Source organism: Atractosteus spatula, chromosome 4 (assembly GCF_055471065.1).
Source record: "Atractosteus spatula isolate fAtrSpa1 chromosome 4, fAtrSpa1.hap1, whole genome shotgun sequence".
Lineage (NCBI taxonomy): Eukaryota > Metazoa > Chordata > Actinopteri > Semionotiformes > Lepisosteidae > Atractosteus > Atractosteus spatula.
Window position 1 is genome coordinate 48,068,681 of NC_142709.1, and position 19,279 is coordinate 48,087,959.

The 19,279-nt window shown below is 39.8% G+C and overlaps 1 protein-coding gene across 2 annotated transcripts in view; it reads left to right on the plus strand.

The window, feature by feature from the left end:
• Window positions 1–4,019, plus strand: part of LOC148836461 (5-hydroxytryptamine receptor 1F-like) — a 65,492-nt gene extending 61,473 nt beyond the window's left edge. For both annotated transcript variants that reach the window (XM_088913554.1, XM_088913555.1), the window contains one exon: window positions 549–4,019. In XM_088913554.1, coding sequence (XP_088769680.1) covers window positions 550–1,650 — 1,101 coding nt within the window. In that variant the 5' untranslated portion in view covers window position 549 and the 3' untranslated portion in view covers window positions 1,651–4,019. The remainder of the gene's footprint in view (window positions 1–548) is intronic.
• Window positions 4,020–19,279: the final 15,260 nt, after the last annotated feature.

The following is a 19,279-nucleotide window of genomic DNA, read 5'->3' on the forward strand; positions in this document are numbered from 1 at the left end:
TGACCTACTGATAGTGAGATGTTTTCTTTGAAATAAAGTTTATTTTGTTAGAAAAAATATATATCTTTTCTTTACCTTTTCTTTGTTGTCATTGGAATTAAGGAGTGAAATAGGCTAGACCCATCTGTGGATGTGTTCAAGAGTTAATATTTTATAGTTTGATCCTCTCCCCATTTCAGTGATTTGTGCTAGCCCAGTCTTTCAGGCTGCGGTGCATTCATCATATTAATGCAGTCAGGGCTTGCTAAGACTATTAAAGTCATAGCACACCCAGAAAGAGGCAGAGCTAATCTCTGGCAGTCTGAATTTGTCCAAAGAAAATGGCAGGACAAACTGTACAGCTGTAGCTCGTTTCTCACACAGTTCAGTGTGCATTGCCATAGTGATCCAGGCCACCACTTGACTAAAGCCACTGTCATTTGCAGACCAATCTGTTTTTATCAGAGGTTTAGATTAATGCTCTTTTCACTGAAGCTAATTTGTTTCATATTTTTGCTGTTTCTTTTTTCTCATGGACGGTGGGGATTTTCTTCACCGGTCTCCCTCAGCATGGATTTGTGCAACAGCACCAATGGCACTGCTGAAGTGGTCAATAAAGGCCCCACCAGTAAGATCCTGATATCCCTGACTCTGTCCCTGCTGGCGTTGATGACCACGGCCATCAACTCTCTGGTGATCACAGCCATCATCGTCACCAGGAAGCTGCACCATCCTGCCAACTATTTGATTTGTTCACTGGCCGTCACTGACTTTCTGGTGGCCATCCTTGTGATGCCCTTCAGCATCGTCTACATCATGAAAGAGACCTGGATCATGGGCCAAGTGGTGTGTAACATCTGGCTGAGCGTTGACATCACTTGTTGCACCTGCTCCATCCTGCACCTGGCTGCCATAGCCCTGGACCGCTACCGGGCCATCACAGATGCAGTGGAATACTCCCGCAAAAGGACACCCAAGCGTGCTGCCATCATGATCTCGGTGGTATGGACCATATCCATTTTCATCTCAATGCCCCCACTGTTCTGGAGGCACCAGAATGAAAACAAGGACGACGAATGCCTCATCAAGCACAACCACATTGCCTTCACCATCTACTCCACTTTTGGGGCCTTCTACATCCCTCTTGCCCTCATTCTCATCCTGTACTACAAGATCTACAGGGCAGCCAAGACCCTGTACCACAAGAGGAGCGTCAGCCGCATTGCCAAGGAGGAGATGAATGGCAACATGCTGCCAGAGTGCATGGACAAGCGCTCAAAGAGCAATCCCGCCCTGTGCCCTCCAGAGAAGTCCTACTCTGAGCCTTCCACTGAAGGGGAGCGCATGCACATCACCATCAAGAGCCCCAAGAGTGAATCCCACCGGGAAAAGTCCTGGAGGAGACAAAAGATTTCCAGCACCAGGGAAAAGAAAGCAGCCACCACTCTGGGCTTAATCTTGGGGGCTTTTGTGATTTGTTGGCTGCCTTTCTTTCTCAAGGAACTCATCGTCAACGTCTGCTCTGTGTGCAGCGTGTCCTTAGAAGTGGCTGACTTCCTGACATGGTTAGGGTACCTGAATTCTCTTATTAACCCCCTCATCTACACCATCTTCAATGAGGATTTCAAAAAGGCTTTCCAAAAGCTCATCAAGTGCAGACATTACCTTTGATGGAGAGAGGAGGAGCAATGAAGGACTTTGAGCAGAAGAACCAAACCTCATTTAAATGGTCCAACAGGTAAACTGACATTGGGGGGCACAGATCTCAGTAATGTGAGTTACATTACTATGACACTACATCTTAAGGAATGTGAACCCTCTGTTTTTCCATGGAACTCAAGACTATTTCTGTATTATTTTTTAATTTGATTTGTGAGGTTCCTTTGTCACCATATTTATGACAACAATCTACACCACTGTTGGTGGTTTATTACTTTAAATATTTTGTATCTAGTTTCCTTTTGATTTGCAGGGTCTTTTTCTTTATTTGATATGAATGAATGGTGAATGCTGAAGAGTATCGGCAAAGGGTTACAGAGGAGGAGATGTGCTTGTCAGATGACACTATGGTAATAATTATGACCATTGGTATAACACTGTTCTCATTTCATTAGAAGGCTTACTGTTTGAAATGAAGACACTATACCTGTTTCTGTGGTTTCATATCCAGAGATTACTTTAAATATATCCTCAGCTTTGTTATCTTTTAGGACGCAGTTCTCTGTGTTCCTTCTAAAGCTGCCATCAGGTAAGCATTGCAGAGATCAACAAGACGATCAGTCAGTTTAAATCTGCTTTTCTGTCTGAATGCTATGAAACTAATGGAGTCTATTAACCAAGCATTTTTTTTCCATTTTTTTATTAGCAAATATCAAAACACCAAGCACACAGTACCCTTTTAACTCAATGTGTGAAGTATCAAGTTCCAGTCCCTTACGTCTAATGGGTGTTGACACTTCCTAAGAGAGAATTAGCAAGGGAAGATGGAGGAGATGTAAGAACTAATGAGTAGCAGTAGAGCCTGTGTGGTGTCTTTTTTGAAACCTGAGTATTTCTTTAGATTTTTATTCATAATATTGAGTGCAAAAAAATCCGAGCCAGAACAATACATTATTTATTCTTTATACCAGCTTATAAAAGGATTTCATTGCACTGCATGATGCTTTCTTGCACAGCGGCACAGAGCGATAATATCTTGTAAATTAGGGACAGAATCCTGTACAGTTGGAGTGCTCTGTGGAATGTGTATATTGTGATTTGTCCCTGCTGAGGAATCACCTTGAGGGTACACGGGATATACAGCCTAGTCAAGTGCAGAGTAGGGAAAGGGAGTCATATAGAAACTAAAGCATGTCCATGATTGAGGGCCAAACTACAGATGTGCAATCAGCTTATCATTACCATTTTATTTAATCCTTAGCATCTTTTAATCAGTATTCATGATAGAAAATACCAATATCTGATACTCTGAACATTATTCAAGAATAGCCTATTCGTGACATTTCGTATTTAGGGGAACTGACATAGTGAGGAGGAAAAATCATTCTTTACACAATTGCACTGAGGAGCCGAGGAGTGCAATCAATTCATACAATTAAATCCAATTAACCTCATTTGTCAAGGCATCACTGCATTGCAACTTCGTTTTATTATGCATTACGCTTTGCGCTTAATTACATTAATTTTGACAGGCAGTAACTGGGTTTTGACAGGCAGCCCATTTTGTGTCCACTCATTTTCAGATTTCCCCCCAGTGTACTGTATGAATGTGTCACTCATGGGTTTAAGCTACACATCCATCACCACAACTGGGTCTTTAGGAATCATGGTTTAAATTGTGCCTGTAAGAGAAATGCACTGATGATTGCTAGCATTGTAATTTTTTTATATGTTGCCATAGACACCTCAATATTGTATTTGCAGCTATTTTTTTTTATTGCACAAACCCTTTTCATTTCATTTTTGGATTGGAAGCACTTTAAGAGTAGCAACAATCTACAAGCTTTTTCAACTATTTTCAAGGACAATTTTTTTTTTACCTGCTTTGGATTTACTGTGAATGTTATTAAGCGTAAGCATATTAAGCATAATATTATTATAAGCATATTATAAGTATAATAATATTATTATGCTTATCAATCCAACGAGAGAAATAAAAGGCTGTCAGCTTAAGATGCCGCCAAAGTTTTGTTTCAGGTTCCATGGGACTGATGTGACTGTGTGGCGATATGGGGAGTGTTTTCCTTGCAAATCCCGAATTCACGACAATTAGGAAAATTAGATGAGGCCAGCAGTCACTGACCTTCAAACCTTCAAAGGAAGAGATGTCTTCTTTGCACAAGAAAGATGGCTTCTCTTTCAAAAGGTAAAACAAAAATTTAAGGATTGTACTGTAAAATGTCACAAAATAAATTGTAATCATATATAAGTTGTATACAGTATATAAATAGAAGGAAATGGGAAATCGTGTATATGTATTGTAAAAAATATTTTTCTTGGTAATCCATATTCTTTATACAATAAATGGAGCAAATATTGCCTTTTCTGTTATTGTTTTCTTTCTCAGCACACAGCCCTGTTTTCAGCTGCTCACAGGATCCACACTCATCACACATATTCTCCCTGTTTCTTTTTTCAGACAGGCCAAGAAACATTGTATTTGGACTGGAAGCACCATCGCTCAGTGCCCTCCAAGAGTTGTTGGACAGCACATTTAAAACAGTTATGGTTGCTTTGAGGTCTAACCATTTGTATTTGTAAATTAATCCATCCATTTGCTAACCACTTTATCCAATACAGGGTTGCAGGGGAGCCAGACTTATCCCAGCAAGCAACAGGGCGCAAGGGCAAGGCAGGATGCACCTTGGATGGGACAACAGTCCATCGCAGGACACACACAGACACTCACACCAGGTCCACTTTTCTTAGAAGCCAATTATCCTACTATTATGTCTTTGGACTGTGGGGTAAAACTGGTGCACCCAGAGAAAACCCAAGTGAACACAACAATGTACAAACTGTACGCAGGCATAACCCCAAGAATTGAACCCAGGGCCCCAGCACTGCGCAATAGCAATGCTAACCACTGCACCACTGTCTTGACCTTGGAGAGTAAAGTAATATGAATGATAAGTTCAATATATATACTGTATTTGATTTTTTTGGGTAATTCTATGCATACAATTCATCATATTAGATAATATTACATATTATAAACACTTTATTACAGTACCTTCTGTTCTTGGGGTGGGTTGGCTTCAGTTTTTTTTTTTCTCTCAATTGAAAAATGCATGCTCAATTGGATTTAAATCTTTTTTTCTCCTGACAAACGCTTGTGTGGCACTGGCCATATGTTTTCAGTCTTTGTCATGATTTGTGGTGAAGTGCTACTCAATAGAAATTGAAGCATTTTCTTCATAAGCAGACATGTACATTACAGAATTAATTCCTCTACTGCCGACATTGGTTACATCCACAATAAAGAGCAGCAAGACACCTTCAGTGTCAACTATGTATCCCCAGACCTTGGCATTACGTCAGAGATGAGCCAGGAGAGTTATAGAACAAAGTTTCATGGATAGAAGAAAACATGATAAACCTTTACCGAAACTGATTTAGAGGTTAAAGTGTGGAAAAAGAAGGAATTACAGGTGCTCCAAAGAACCTCATCTCCATTGAGCTTCACCATTGAGGTGCTGTTCAGTATCAGGAGACTGTCAAATATTAATAACATGAGGAACATATTGTTTTGAAACCAGGTCATGGTAGTCATTCAGAATTAACTAATTGTAACTGTAGCTGTTAAGGGTTACATGTCTGATTTTCAAAGCAATGATTAACTGTGACCCATTGCATTTTTCTTCCAATCAGCTTCTAATCATGGCAAGTTAAATTTTAAAAGTATTTTCTTCAACACTAATAATTTTATTGTTAAAATGACAGTTTTGCTTATTGCAGAAGAAACAGAGGAAAAGAACCAGACTGAAACTGTTCAATATTTCTTCTTTTTCATTTTCTATTTTGAAATGTTGAGTGTGTTGGAAGATTGGCATGACGAGAGTGAGATGTTATGAAAATCCTGTAATATTCTTTATGTAAGTGCATATTCATTTATTCATTATTCATTAGCTGGGAAATCAATCTTGAGCAGTTTGTACAGAAGTCACAGCCTGCCTCTTTCTGAACTGCTGCCACTTGTGTAACATACCAGAGAGTGAACAGTATGAAACACTCTTCCCTCGGTCACTGCAGAACGCAGATTCTCAATTCTCCAAACCCAAGGTGTTCATCTCTTGACCTGATGGGCTCATATATTTTTAAATACTAAAGAGTGGGCGTGCAAAAACAGTGAACTCCAAAAGGCCTCCAGCTATTCATCTCTGAAGGTCTTCAATACACAGCACATTTTCCTGGTGTCTCCACAACAAATGCAAAATCCTGGAACCCTATGTAAACAAAACAAAAATTCTGCCATTTTAGACTCTTTATGTACATATATTGTAAACTAAAAATTGTAAAACACACTGAAGAAACTATATAAAAAGACAAACGCAGTTTCCAACACAGGAGAATGAATCACTGATGCTGGGGTCAAGTAATAGCTGAGAAACGCTGAGCTGTTCTTCCTATTGACACTCTTTGTGCCATAGGTTAAAATGTATATTCTTAGAAATTATCTGTGCTTACCAATGGATCCTTTTTAAATATATTATTCACACAAATACCATAAACGTACGGCAATTAGAGTCTATACATAGACTCAGACTGGAAATGTCTAGTTGATGTGAGACACGTTAAAAATGTGAAAATGTTAATGCAAAAGGTGTTAATGTGAGAAAGTTGTTTAACTGCTATGGACGCTTATTATCAAAGTGTAAAAAGAAAAAAGAAGATAACGAGAGCTCCTGGTAGTCTAATCATAAATAAATGCAGCTAAAATGAACAATATGATCATGGCACCTTGGCATATCTGCGTTTTTCACATGAATAAAAGTTGTTTAAATTTAAGCCCTTCACCAAAATGGCATGACAGAATCCTATGTAGCAGGAATTGAGGTGACATTACTGGTGACAAGGTGTAATTGCCTGCTGCTTGTCATGTCAGTTTCAGATGATCCCCTGGACAGGTGCTTCTTTAAGGCACAGAAATGATGAAAATCACTGGGTACCGGGTTGGGGCTGTGAGGTAAGTGCTCCAGCAGCTCCAGGCTGTAGCACCACAGATATTTTTGTGAAGATCTGGAATTGGTGTAGGTACACAGAGAGGGTGGTTGGGGAGTGGCGCACTATGGGCACACTGCCCAGGGTAAAGAGGCCTTTCATTGCAACGAGACAGCAGGTGTCACACATTTGTCTTTTTTAATCATGCCTTCAATGTGGCCTGGAAAAGACACCTGAGTGCCCAGGTCCCTGCTCCTCATGAACATCTATCCTGTTGTAATTGAAAGGTGTTGTACCACATCCACAACTGTTTCTGTGACTTTTTACTGGTATTGTATCACATCTAGGAGCTAGCAATGGATTTCTGGGCATTTTGCTTATTGAAATATCATGTGCAGCTCAGAATCTGGCCATGCCTATTTAAGATAAGCCTAATTTAAATTTACAGTCGATGAATGGTCATGTGGCAGACTCCTGTGAGCTTGAGATGAAGTAGACAACAGTATTACCATTTTCAAGTATCAAACCCACTGTGCTCACTCGAAATTGTTGTTGGAAATTCACAGGATCTTGATCTTGAACTGAACGGCGATTCAAAATTTATTTTCAAATAATTAAAGATAGCATCGCCAACTGTCACTTGATTTGGAATAGCTGACTGTGTGACTTCCATCTTGGCTTGAATCTGCAAACCATGCAGTAGCATACAGGAGAATGAGGACGTACAGGCTGAGTCTCACAGCAGGCTCTAAACACAAGGTACGTGGCACAGCCCTGTACTGCACAGAGAGGTGTGTTTCTCCCTGCAAGGCCAGAGGGGGCGCTATGAGTGGAGAAAGTTGTGGCCAACAAATCCCACCCTCCCCTGTGTGCTGCTTGGGGAATTCTGCTCAGTCAGCTAGTGGTGTGACCCAGGCTCGAACCTGTGATCAAAGAGCATAATCTGCATTGGACAAGTACCTTCACTGTTACAGCCACTCAGCAGGCCTCTGGTAACTCATTTTGACTAACTTACCATGTAAAAACAAAGCTCATTAAATATATTTCGCTGTAGATATTGGCCCTTGCCATGTGCAGTATTAACGTGACAGGCAGACTTGGGCCCCTTTGTAAATGTCTGTTGCGGCCAGTGGGCTTGGCAGAAGCTGCCATGTTCATTGAAAATCACTGACAAGCTTCTTCTTCAATGTGACTTTAACCCCTTTGTCTTTTTACATCATTCTCTCTCATATTTAGGAACAGACATTCTTGGCATCCTTATGACCACATGTTCCTCTTGTGCACCATGGGAGTTCAAATGTTGTTTGACCAACAGTATGTAAAAATATTTCAAGGTCAGAGCAGGGCCTTCCTATAGACAACTGAAGGTGTGTCCCAGACAAGGTGAAACATGCAGTGTTGTTTATGTTACAGTAAGAATGTTAAAGCCAAAAACCTTCACAAAATCTCTAAATATCTCCATACATTCTTACTGTATCAAACAGGTTTCAGGTGTTTTTGTTTCTAATCCTTTCCTGCAGTTATTTTTTTTTCAAAAATGTGTCTGGGTTTGTGCCCAGACAGCATATGAAATGCAAGAACACAATCTGCCTGGCACTAGATTCAATTCACACTTTTGGTTCTGGCTGTCTGCTGTGGAAGAAATCTGTTGCATCCGCTGTTTTTTTTTTGATATAACGTTATTGTGAGGTTGTTGAGTTGCTGGTGAAGTGGGGGGGATTAATGGATTAATGGTGAAGTGTTTTTCCACTGACAAGGTGCTGAGAGAAGAGGAGCTTGTTATTCAAGCTCTGTGATGCCTCTTACTTTCCTCCTGTCCTTTTGTGTGGACCTGCGTGGTTTAACAGATCGCTGCAGCCACAAGCACTGTGACCCGGACTGCAAGAAACAGGCTCCCCCTGAGACACTGGAGGGGGCAGCTTAAGGCTCGAGACACTTCTTTTCCAGGTTCCTTAATGTAATTTATTCTTCTGGAGGGTGGGGGGGAACCAAATTGTAAAAAAAGACTAAATAAACCTCACAGACACGTCCTGGAATTCCTAGTCAGCTACAACAGCTCGACCGTGTCAGTAAAGCCCATTCTCAGCTTAAAACAGTTGAAACCCTGTTTCTAGAGGAAAACTGTGTGTTATTAGCTGCATAACTGCACTGCTGAGTTAACTCACACTTGGATGGAGGAATTCCCCTCGTACCTATCCAGTACCTCAATCACAGGCTGTTGTGCTCAGTCTTACTGCTCAGTGCTGTCCTTCCAGTTACATGGCCACCCACCCCAGTGATCCAGTGGCACCCTAACCACAATTCAAATGGCAAAGGTGACTGAATACTGAGCACAGTAGACCTGGAGCCACTCATCGAATTATAAGTCCCAACCATCCAACTTATTATCCATCCTGCTACAGACCTGGAGGAGAGAAATACAGTCAAAAAGTAGGAGAAAAAGAAGTATAAGAGGCTCGCAAACTATAGTAATGCAAAAGAAGTTCTCTTGGGAATGGAGCCATTTGACCTGGTTTTCTCCAGAGGTGACATTGAATTAATGTGCCCTGTATCTCAGATCCAGTCAAGAGAAAGTGGCTTTGTGTCATCTTCCACTAATGCATCCAGAACAGCTCTGTTTGAAACTTGACGGTCCAGTGGTGCCCTGTAACTGTCCTTTCTGCTTTGCTCTGCTTCTTCTTTGAGGTTGAATTAAAAAAGGCAGCCTTTCAAAGAAATTAATTAAGGGTATTAATGTATATTGGAAAGTCCATCTTTAGGTGAGACAGAGCCACCTGTTGGAGGGAAAGCAATATGTTCTGAAACATTTTTCTTCTTTAAATGTTAAGTATTACATGAAATGTTTTTGTTTTTCTTTATAATGACGTTTCTGGATTTTATCTTCAGCCTTCTTCAATAGCTCATAAGTGAAAAAGCTTACTGTGCCACTGATGTTTCTTCACTATAAACATATTATATATATTATTGTATTATAATTCAGGTAACTGCTGTAGTTATGAAGAAGAGCAGACTTAAATAAGCTTCAACTATTGTTTATGTAATTTTATATTTCAAACTGCTCTCCTGTCACCTCAGTTACTTTACTGATTTTGAGCCTGTATCTACCTTAGCTTGTACATACAGATGCTCTCCTGAAATGGCTCACATATGGTTATCTTCGGTTTCTCCTCATAACACTACCGACCGATGAAAAAAAGCACTTGTTTCTTAAACTGTAGACTCTTCAGGGAAAGCTAAAAGGAAGTATTTCAGTAGAGGTATAATTCTGATATGCTTTATGACTCATCCACTTCCCCCAAGAGCAATTACGTAGGGAATCAAACATCAGCAACAAAACATGATAGATCTCCTGAAATGAAGCCTAGTTTATACTAGGAGAATTATTCAAATAACTCTTTGCTCAGGCCAGATTTAGGAACTTCATTGTTCTGTTATTAATAGTAAATTTCTGATGGGACAGGAAATCCAGATCCACCTACTAAGAACTGTCATACTTCGTGTAAATGGTGTATTTTGACGGTCTTGTTTGTGTCTCATCACTTGATCAAATGAAACTCTCACAACATGATAGAAAGCCTACAGCATGTTCACATGTAATGTATAACCAGTTCTAAGAGTTGCCCAAAGCAGAAAAAAAGATAGTGTATAGATAAGGTAATACTGTATATCTGCCATTGAGTAATAACAAAGGGAATTTTCTTAAAATTCCCAGGAACAAGAACTTCTTAAAATATTCTTGTTCCTGAGAATTTTAAGAAAATTCCCCTTGTGAATATTTTTTTTATTTAGGCTGAGGACTCTCAATAGACTCACAGCTGAATGTGATGGATGTGAATGTTTTTTTTTTCATTAAACTTAATGCAAAGCAGTGTGCTCCTTTGCTACTGTGAGAGGTAAGATATTGTAGATTCACTTTTCATTGGAGCCCTTTAATGTCATGAGTTGACCCTGCCTATGTAGAGCAGTCTGGGCTGAAAACAGCACTAATCATCATTCCATTTTACACTCCCCTCACAGAATAACGTCTCTGAATTTGCATTTTCCTGTTCGTCAGCCATTTATATTTGCCAAACATATTTCTATTACACTGTCCATTATAATTGAGAAAAAGAATGCATCTTTTTTTTAGCTCAATACGCAGCAACTCACTGAGGGAGCCAGAGTAATATCAAAGCATGTATACCCTAACCCAATGTGGCACCATGAGTAGTTCCATTCCATACCAAAAGGTGGTGTTGCAGTCATATGCTATTATGCGAGTTTCCAAAATGCAAATTGGCTCATATGCAACTGGTAAATAGGGGAAAGATGTCTGTATGACGCGAAACTCGTGTTGGCTTAGATGCAATTTCATCCCCGATGTTTACAGTACGTTTTTCGTCGCGAAGTAACACAACTGAACGCGACGGTCCATGGAGGAATCCACATGATGCTCAGTTGTCCCACGTGCTTTGTTTTTGAAGTGCTAATTGGCAGGTGCTTCTCAATTTTCGTGCTATTTTCACTAAATCTTCTGCATTGCTGTAAATATGGGTGGACAAGGTGACAAGAATGTGTCTAAGAAGCATGCTTGTGATAAAATTTCAGGTGGTGAACTAAATTTACTGTAGTATTACTTTTACATTAATATGAATTTTAAACTGTGCTAACATTTTTATTAGGATAATTATTTAACTTGGTAAAGCTGTAGTTAGGCATTTGGTTATGAGTGGTCTGTCCCAAACCTTATTTTTCCCATAAGCCCTGTTATTTTATTGCGCGATTTTGCATAACATGAGGTTTTACAGAAACGCACCTATCGCATTATAGCAGAGACTCTTGTATAATAAAAAATCACACAATTCAGTCCACAATCTTAATTCTGATGAAAGGAGCTTTTTTAAGGGAGCCACTCAAGCCAAGTCTATCCCAGAAGCAAAGGTTGCAAAGGTTGCAAGATGTAACTGAGAACACATGACAACTCTTTTTTTGAACAGTACACCTGTCCTGAGAGTCCCATGGTACCTGGTGAAAGGAACGATTATAAAAAAATAATCAGACCCAGTCATCGCATCTTTGAGACATGGGAAGAGACCAGAGCAATAGGAAAAATGCTGCAGAAAAAACAGGCAAACTGCCATGCCAAAGTTTTAGAGATTTTAAGTGGTTTAAGTTCCAGTTTACACATTTAAAACAGGGAAAAATTCTGTTAGGACACATTTTTAACAAAGATAAACTGGAGAAACAAAGAAAAGGCATTTTACCACTCCTAACATTGGTCACCAAATGAACCCCCTAACTGATTTGAAATGATTTTGTCACTGTTCTTGCAGTGGTTTTGTATTTACTGTACACTTGCTGGAGTGTCTTATGTGTCTGTCTAAACACAGTAAGGACCTACAGACTTCATGTTGCTTCTGAAAAGTGTTTTACTACATCATTTCTGAAGTACAATCAATGAAATTGATTTTTTTCCTGGCATACTGCAGATAGTACATATAGACGCACAATGAAAACACGTATAATACACATTTAATGGTCAATAAGATTGTTCAATGTACATAATGTTATTTCATCAGTGACTATAGGGATAACAACATACTGAACTGTAATGTGATTTCATAAATACATTCATGTATCTGTGAGCCAGTAGTTTTTTGGTACTGGAAGCCATTGTTTGAAATGAGGAGGAGCCAGGAACCATTCTGTTTGATAAGAGAAGGGGAACTAAGTTTTACGCTTTAAGAAAAAAAAAAGCAGTTTTGTCAATCTGCGTACCACCACAGGTAAATGCAGAAGTGCGGATTTTCCTCTAAGACACTGCTAGACCGCATAGTCCTGCAATTATAATGGATTACTTTAAGAAAACAATGTCAAGATCTTGGTCAGCTTTTTCTCCTAAACTGATTCCAGGAGAAAATCTGTGGGTCAGACTCACAAATACCATAAACAAGAGACAAATGCAGCCAGCCGAACATCCCCAACTAGCTACCAATGCTCAGGATGTTTTGTAGAACATCCCACAGCAGTCTGTCCAGAGGCTGATTATGTCTGTGCATCAAATCCTGCCAGGATCTATTAATATTCAGGCAGGTCATAAATAGTAATCAATTTACATTTTCATTTCGACAGTGTGTTTCGACTATTTCATAAAGAAAATACATTCTATGATCTATGATCTCTGTGTTTACTTAAATTGTCTGTAATCTTCATGTTTTAAATATCTTTAACATTAAAAGAAACTTTTTAAATTTGTAAATACTTTAGGTATCAGTTTGATTAATTCATCATTCATGAGTTATCATGATACACTCAAGTGATTTTTACTGTGGCATTAAATAAACGCACTAAAGTGCTAAATTGCCTCAATAGTTAGAATTGATTGGGCACAGATGATGAGATGATTTCATCTGCTGAATTTCAAGTCTAGAGAAAATCATGAAAAACACAGAAAGGAGCTAATGTAATATCAGGAGAATAACAGTTTTGTGCCTTTAACGTGTTGTTGCAACACCTAGTATCTAATCTGATTCTTTGCAAATTCTGCATGAAGAATATCAACTCATGCCTTCAAATATACGTTTTGGAGTCCTCAATGCAGGCTAAGCATAAGGAGGAATCCTTTGAATACTCAGTCAAATCACTCAATCAATAAATGAGTTCACATTAAAGGAGTAATGGTTTATTGGAAAAAGTATGATATGTAAAAATGAAGGATTGATGTGTAACTATATGGTCTTAGTGTAATTGTGGAGGGAGTAAATTTACAGGGTTCTAGAATAGCTGTGTCGATTCTTGTATGAGTGGTGTAAATTGAATATGGGTATATACAGTATCTGTTATGTAATGTTTAGTTGTACTTGTCACGGATGTTGGAAGGGATGAACAGTGGAATGACAGGAGAGTGAAAAGACCCTATGCGTAGCGGCGAGACGGGGGTTAGCCCGGGCTCAGCTGTTCAGGAAATGCCGTGTAGAAACCTATACCCTCAGATAGCGGACGTGGGGTGACCTGGTGCTAGGCGGGTTTCAGGACATCCGAATGTCAATGCTGACCGAAGGCAGAATGAAAGACCTGGAAATATATAGCCCCAGAGAGAGAGAAACACCGGAAGGACAGCAAAGAACTGGAAACGAGAGACAGGGCAGAGAAGGAGCGCCCTCTAGCTGCAGAGGGCGTGACAGTACTGTTTGCGTGTTTTGTAAGTCTCTTTATGTGTAAAACATACATGCTTTGATGCAAGACAGGTTTCTGAGTAAACAGACCAATTAATGCTGGGATCCAAGTGTGGAGAGACGAGGAGAGACTGATGGAGACCTGACTGCACAGCGCTACAGTGGTCAGGTGCTGGTAGCTCACCTCCTGACTTCTTATCTCATCCTATAATGACATTCCAGCAAGGCGCTACAAATCCTCATGCAATTTGTATACAGTACCTGTCTTTCTTGGGTTACAATGTCAGAGCTATGCCATGGATACCTTACTCCCAACACTAAAGCAGGGATGAGGGATGAGCTGGAATGGCACGTGGCATCTAGCTCTCCGAGACCAGTGAACAGACACACACATGTCCAGGATCCATGAGAGGAAAGGGACAAGGGCTCTTAAGCTGAGCTCTTCAGGGAAGTGTATTCACATCTTTGTTGTATTCTTGTTTAGAGTGCTCTTGTCCTTCTTTGTGGGGTGCTGGTGGCTGCTTTGCTCTGCTACATAGCAGAACACATCCAGTCCCAGGCATGCTCTGCTATTTAAAGGTACATACTTAAAATGTTTGCTTAATCCTACCAACTCTGAAAACCTGTATTTAAACTCATATGAGAATTTCATTTGACTGACAGGGCATGACAGGGCATTATAGACGTGAAAGCTTTCATAGAAGGTTCCTAATTACAAGGGAAACACAGAATATAGGTGGATCTTTTTTAAACAAGGTTACTACCCTGTGAATGAACAGGGCATTTATTTTTGACTTAGAGAATCCTGATGGTGCTAAAAATCTACTATGCAATTCACCTATGGAACAGTACCTTCTAGATGGCCCCCATGGGCTCTTGAGCTGTCTGGAACAGAAGAAAAAGTCAGCATTATCATTTTCTGCACTGGGAAAACACCGTTACAGTCAATACTACCCTCTAGTGTTTCCACAAGGTTACAATTGGTCATGAGAGAAGTATTCATCTCACAATAATAATAGTAATAATTAAAATTAAAATCCAGTGATTTTAAGATGTACTGTAGCTTTCTTTCAGCTACAGTCTCCAAATGAAAGGCATTTTATGCTATTCTTTTGTTAAACATATAATATGGTACAAAGTCTTTCCACAGATGCAAATGTTCATAAAGAGCTACATTTCTCTTCAGTCATTCCACAGAATATAGCAGCCACCAGTATCCATCATATCCACAGCGTGAAACCCTTCTCTTTCCAAAACCACACCTCCCTGATTCTCAGTCTTGTCAAACCCAAAGACAACAGTAGCTCTTTTGTGCCTTTGCAATATTCCAGGCTCTTAAATGTAAGCCTTATTAGAGGGCATGTGAAGGTTGCTTAGTTGATTGACTGTCACAGATATCCAGTCAGAAGCCACCAAAATTAGAAGAGCCTTATGATGGATGTGAGATTGACCCAATAGTAGGCTGGCAGGTGGGCGGTGAGGCTCGCTAGGGCTCTTTGGTTGTTGTATCTGTCTCTACTTCTCTTCTTTGGACACAAGTAGCACATAAAGATCAGTGCAGAGGAGCCCAAGCAGATGAATGTGGTCATGCCTAGTTCTACTAGGGAATTATAGAAGTCCCAGATAACACTATTGGCCCAGTCAGCAGGCCAGTACAAAGCAGGGCAGGCCAGTAAGAATAAATGAAACCCCTGCTGCCATGGAGACCCATGCTAGAGTTGAAGACCCCTCCCACCAGACTGGCTAGCAGTGCCACAGCAGCCAGTAGGAAGCCAATAACCATGAGTTCCTGAGGAGCCTGTACTTCCTGAGTCAACAGGGAGTCATAGGTTTTGCAATGCATCCCCCAGTGCTCTGGCCACACAGCTCATCCACAGCTCCTCCCTCATGAGCTGCTCCACTAATAAAGGCCCAGGGGCTGGGCACAGGCCACTAGCAGCTCTGCCCACCACATACCGAATCACACCCACAAAATAAGGAGTCATGCAAATCACAAGACAGCACTAGAGTCCAGTCCTGAACTTAAATTTAGGAACCAGGTGGCAACATTAAAGGATTCCTCAAGATACCACAGCAAACTAGTTAATGGCACCATTTAGGGGAAAAAACCCCACAATGAATAACTTCTATCAACAAAGGTTCCTGCACCACACTGCCAAACTATGTTATAGGAGAAAAATAGATTTAATCGGAGGAACTACACCATATCCAAAACCAAAAAGCACAGTAAGTGCCATGTTGATTCAAATCAGATCTTGACAAACATCAAACAACTGAAATGCCATGTTGCAATCAAATAAGCTACTGTCCACTGTCAAAACCCCACTTGCATTTCATAGCTTGAAGCTGGAGACATAAGACTTCTTCTGTTTGTATAGAATATTTTAGGAACTGTGAAAAACATCCAAGGTTAAGGATGTCCAAACCCATTCCTCTATGACTCGACACACCAAATTTCTTTCAAACTGGGAAAAATGGAAGTTTGACTAGAGTTCTTCATTAGTACTTCCTTGGTTGAGTTAAAGAATTTTTTTTCCTCCAAGAACTATAATGTTCAAATTCATATTAAAAATGCTTTAATTGCATGAGCATGTGATGTCTAAGAAGATGCAATTTCAACAACATTTACAAACACGATACAAACATATCATTGGGCATTTAATAATAATACAATTTATTTTATATAGCACCTTTAAAAGTTCATAGTAACTTCATAGTAAGAAAAAAACAATAACAGGAGATAACGGAGTTAAAGCAAATATAAACAAGGGTTTAGAATACAGTAGAAGCTGTAAAGGGACACAAGCATCAGTCAAGCAAAGGTCTTACTTCAGAAGATTTTGAATTTGAAAGTGCTCAGGGAAGGTGACTCTCTGACATCTTTGGAGATAGAATTTCAGAGCTCTGGGATACAGCAGAAGAAGGCCTTGTCACCCAAATGTATATTAATGAGCTTGGGGGACAAACAGGAGACCAGAATGAGATGACTGAAGATTGCAAAGTGGGGAGTAGGAAGATAATGTCAGATATGTCCTGTGGTTCCAAACCATGTAGGACTTTTAGGTCAACATGAGAATTTTGAAGTCAGCACAAATCTGATAGGAAGCCATTGCAAGGACAGAAGAGATCACTTGTATGTGACCCGGTCAGGATTTGGGCTGACGAATTCTGGACAAGTTTGAAGTGTGTTCAGTGTGGACTTACAGTAGATACCCCAGCAGCAATCAATTCTAAAGAAAACAAATCTGTTGACCTGCTTTTCAGCTACAGTCAGAGACAACCATGGATATAGACTGGAGATATTTCTGAAATGGAAGATTGATGTTTTTACCGTATTTTGCACATGTGGGTCAAGCATCATTGTCATTATCTGTCATTGACTTTACATAGTTGATGGAAATTGCCAAGAAGTATGAATTCAGTCTTGTCGCAGTTTAAATTAAGGAAATGCTGAATCATCCAGCTTTTTAGGTTGGAGATGCAATTAGAAAGTGTAGAGACAGCCACTTCAGTGTCGGGTATAATATGGATATAGATTTGAATATCATCAGTAAAGAAATGATCATTCAGACCATGTGATCTTAACAGCTGACCAAGTAGGAACATGTAAATGCTGAAGAGTAGGTGGGTGAGTATTGAGCCCTGAGGGACACCAGAGTTTACAAACCCAACTTCAGAACTGAAACCCTCGAGAGAGACAAAGTATCGGCAAACAGGAAGGTAAGAGTTGAACCATTTAAGAGCAGTGTCAGAAACTCCAAACACAGTCTCAAGACGGGATAGTAAGATGTCATTGTTAACAGTGTCAAAATCAGCAATAAAGTCAAGGAGAATAAGGACAGATATAGAACCGGAATTGGAAGCCATAAGAAGATCGTTAGCTAATTTAACCAGAGCAGTTTCCGTGCTGTGTGATTGTGTGAAACCAGACTGGAAGGGTTTGCAGAGCATATTTGCAATGAGTTGGTTGTTTATTGGAATTGAAACAGCATGTTCTAGATTTTTAGGAAGAAAATGTAGGGTGGATATAAAGCAAAAATTGCTTAGGTTGTCTGGGACCGTATTTGTTTTTATTTTTGGCACAGGGGTAACAGCAGCTGTTTTAAAGGCCATCGGTACCATACCAGTGCTCAGTGACTTGTTTAGGATGTTGAAGACAACAGGACAGAGGGCAGAACAAATGAATTGAAATGAAACAGTAAGGAATGGGGATCTAATAAACAGGTTGTGGCCTTCGTATGCGATCCCAATTTACTAAGGCGTTCACGTTGAGAGAAACTAGAAAGAAGGGAAGCAGCAATCTAGGCAAGCAGGGAGGAGTGTAGGAAAAATGTGTGTGGAGAAGAGAATGTGAAGTTGGATGATGTCTTAAGAAAGAGCTGCAAAGTTGAGAAGAAGCAGGTAATATGATAGAGTGGTTTGGCTTAAGCTGTCTATTGAGGGATGTGAACAGGTAACTAGGATTGCTATGGTTGCTCTCGATTTGGGAGAAGTAGCTAGAACTAGGAGACTGTGCTTCCTTGTACTCAGTCAAGTTCTCCTTCCAAGACTGAAGACTTACATTCCAATCCGAAAAACGCCCCCTACATTCTACTTAGTGGGAGGCTACCTTCACTGAGTGCAGTTGTTCAGTATACCATGGGGCAGAGGGAGTAAAGAAGATTGTTAAGAGGCGCTAAGGTGTGAAGTGGAGTTAAAAAAGAGCTATTAAACACTTGTATCTTGTCTCCCAGAGTGTCAGAGTTAAAAAGCAAGACAATGAGGACAGAGCAAAATCAGCAAACCTAGTTTGGTCGGTGGATGAAAACTTGAGCTTGAGAGTAGAGAGTTTGAGACAATTCTATATCGAAGAGAACAGCTACTGGAGGTGCTCAGAAAGGCCTAGTTCAAGATAAGATAAATGGGAAAGAGTCATTTGCGATGACTAAGTCCAAGGTGTGACTGAAACACAAAACACTGTTGGGAGACAGACTCACAATGCAAATGAAATGCAATGTTTCAATGTTTTAATGTTTCACATATATGATTAAGGTGTTCACGAAGTATTTGCTTAATTAAGACAACATAATTTTACACCACTAGAGGGCGCAAGTTTGCATGCCATTAGAGGGCGCCCAAAGATCACAATTCAATCTCAATAACAGTAACACAAAAATGCCTTATTTTGGAATTTATCACGTCACGTTGAACAACTTAAAATAACAGAAAAAAATGACCACTGTCAAAGATATTTTAAAATAACAAAGAGAACAAAGGCCAAAGGCGTGCTGTTGAGTTTAGTTGAGTGCACAGGACAAGCTGTTAAACCTCACCAGTTAGCTAAAATATGTCGCCCCTAGGTACCCCTAGGTACACAACCAACAAAATACAAGACATAGATAAATAAACATATCAAAACATACTGTATGATAAATAGATATTATAAAAGGTAAAGTGTACATCAAAAAGGAAAAATCAAAATAAATATAAATCAGTCAGTCGTGTTA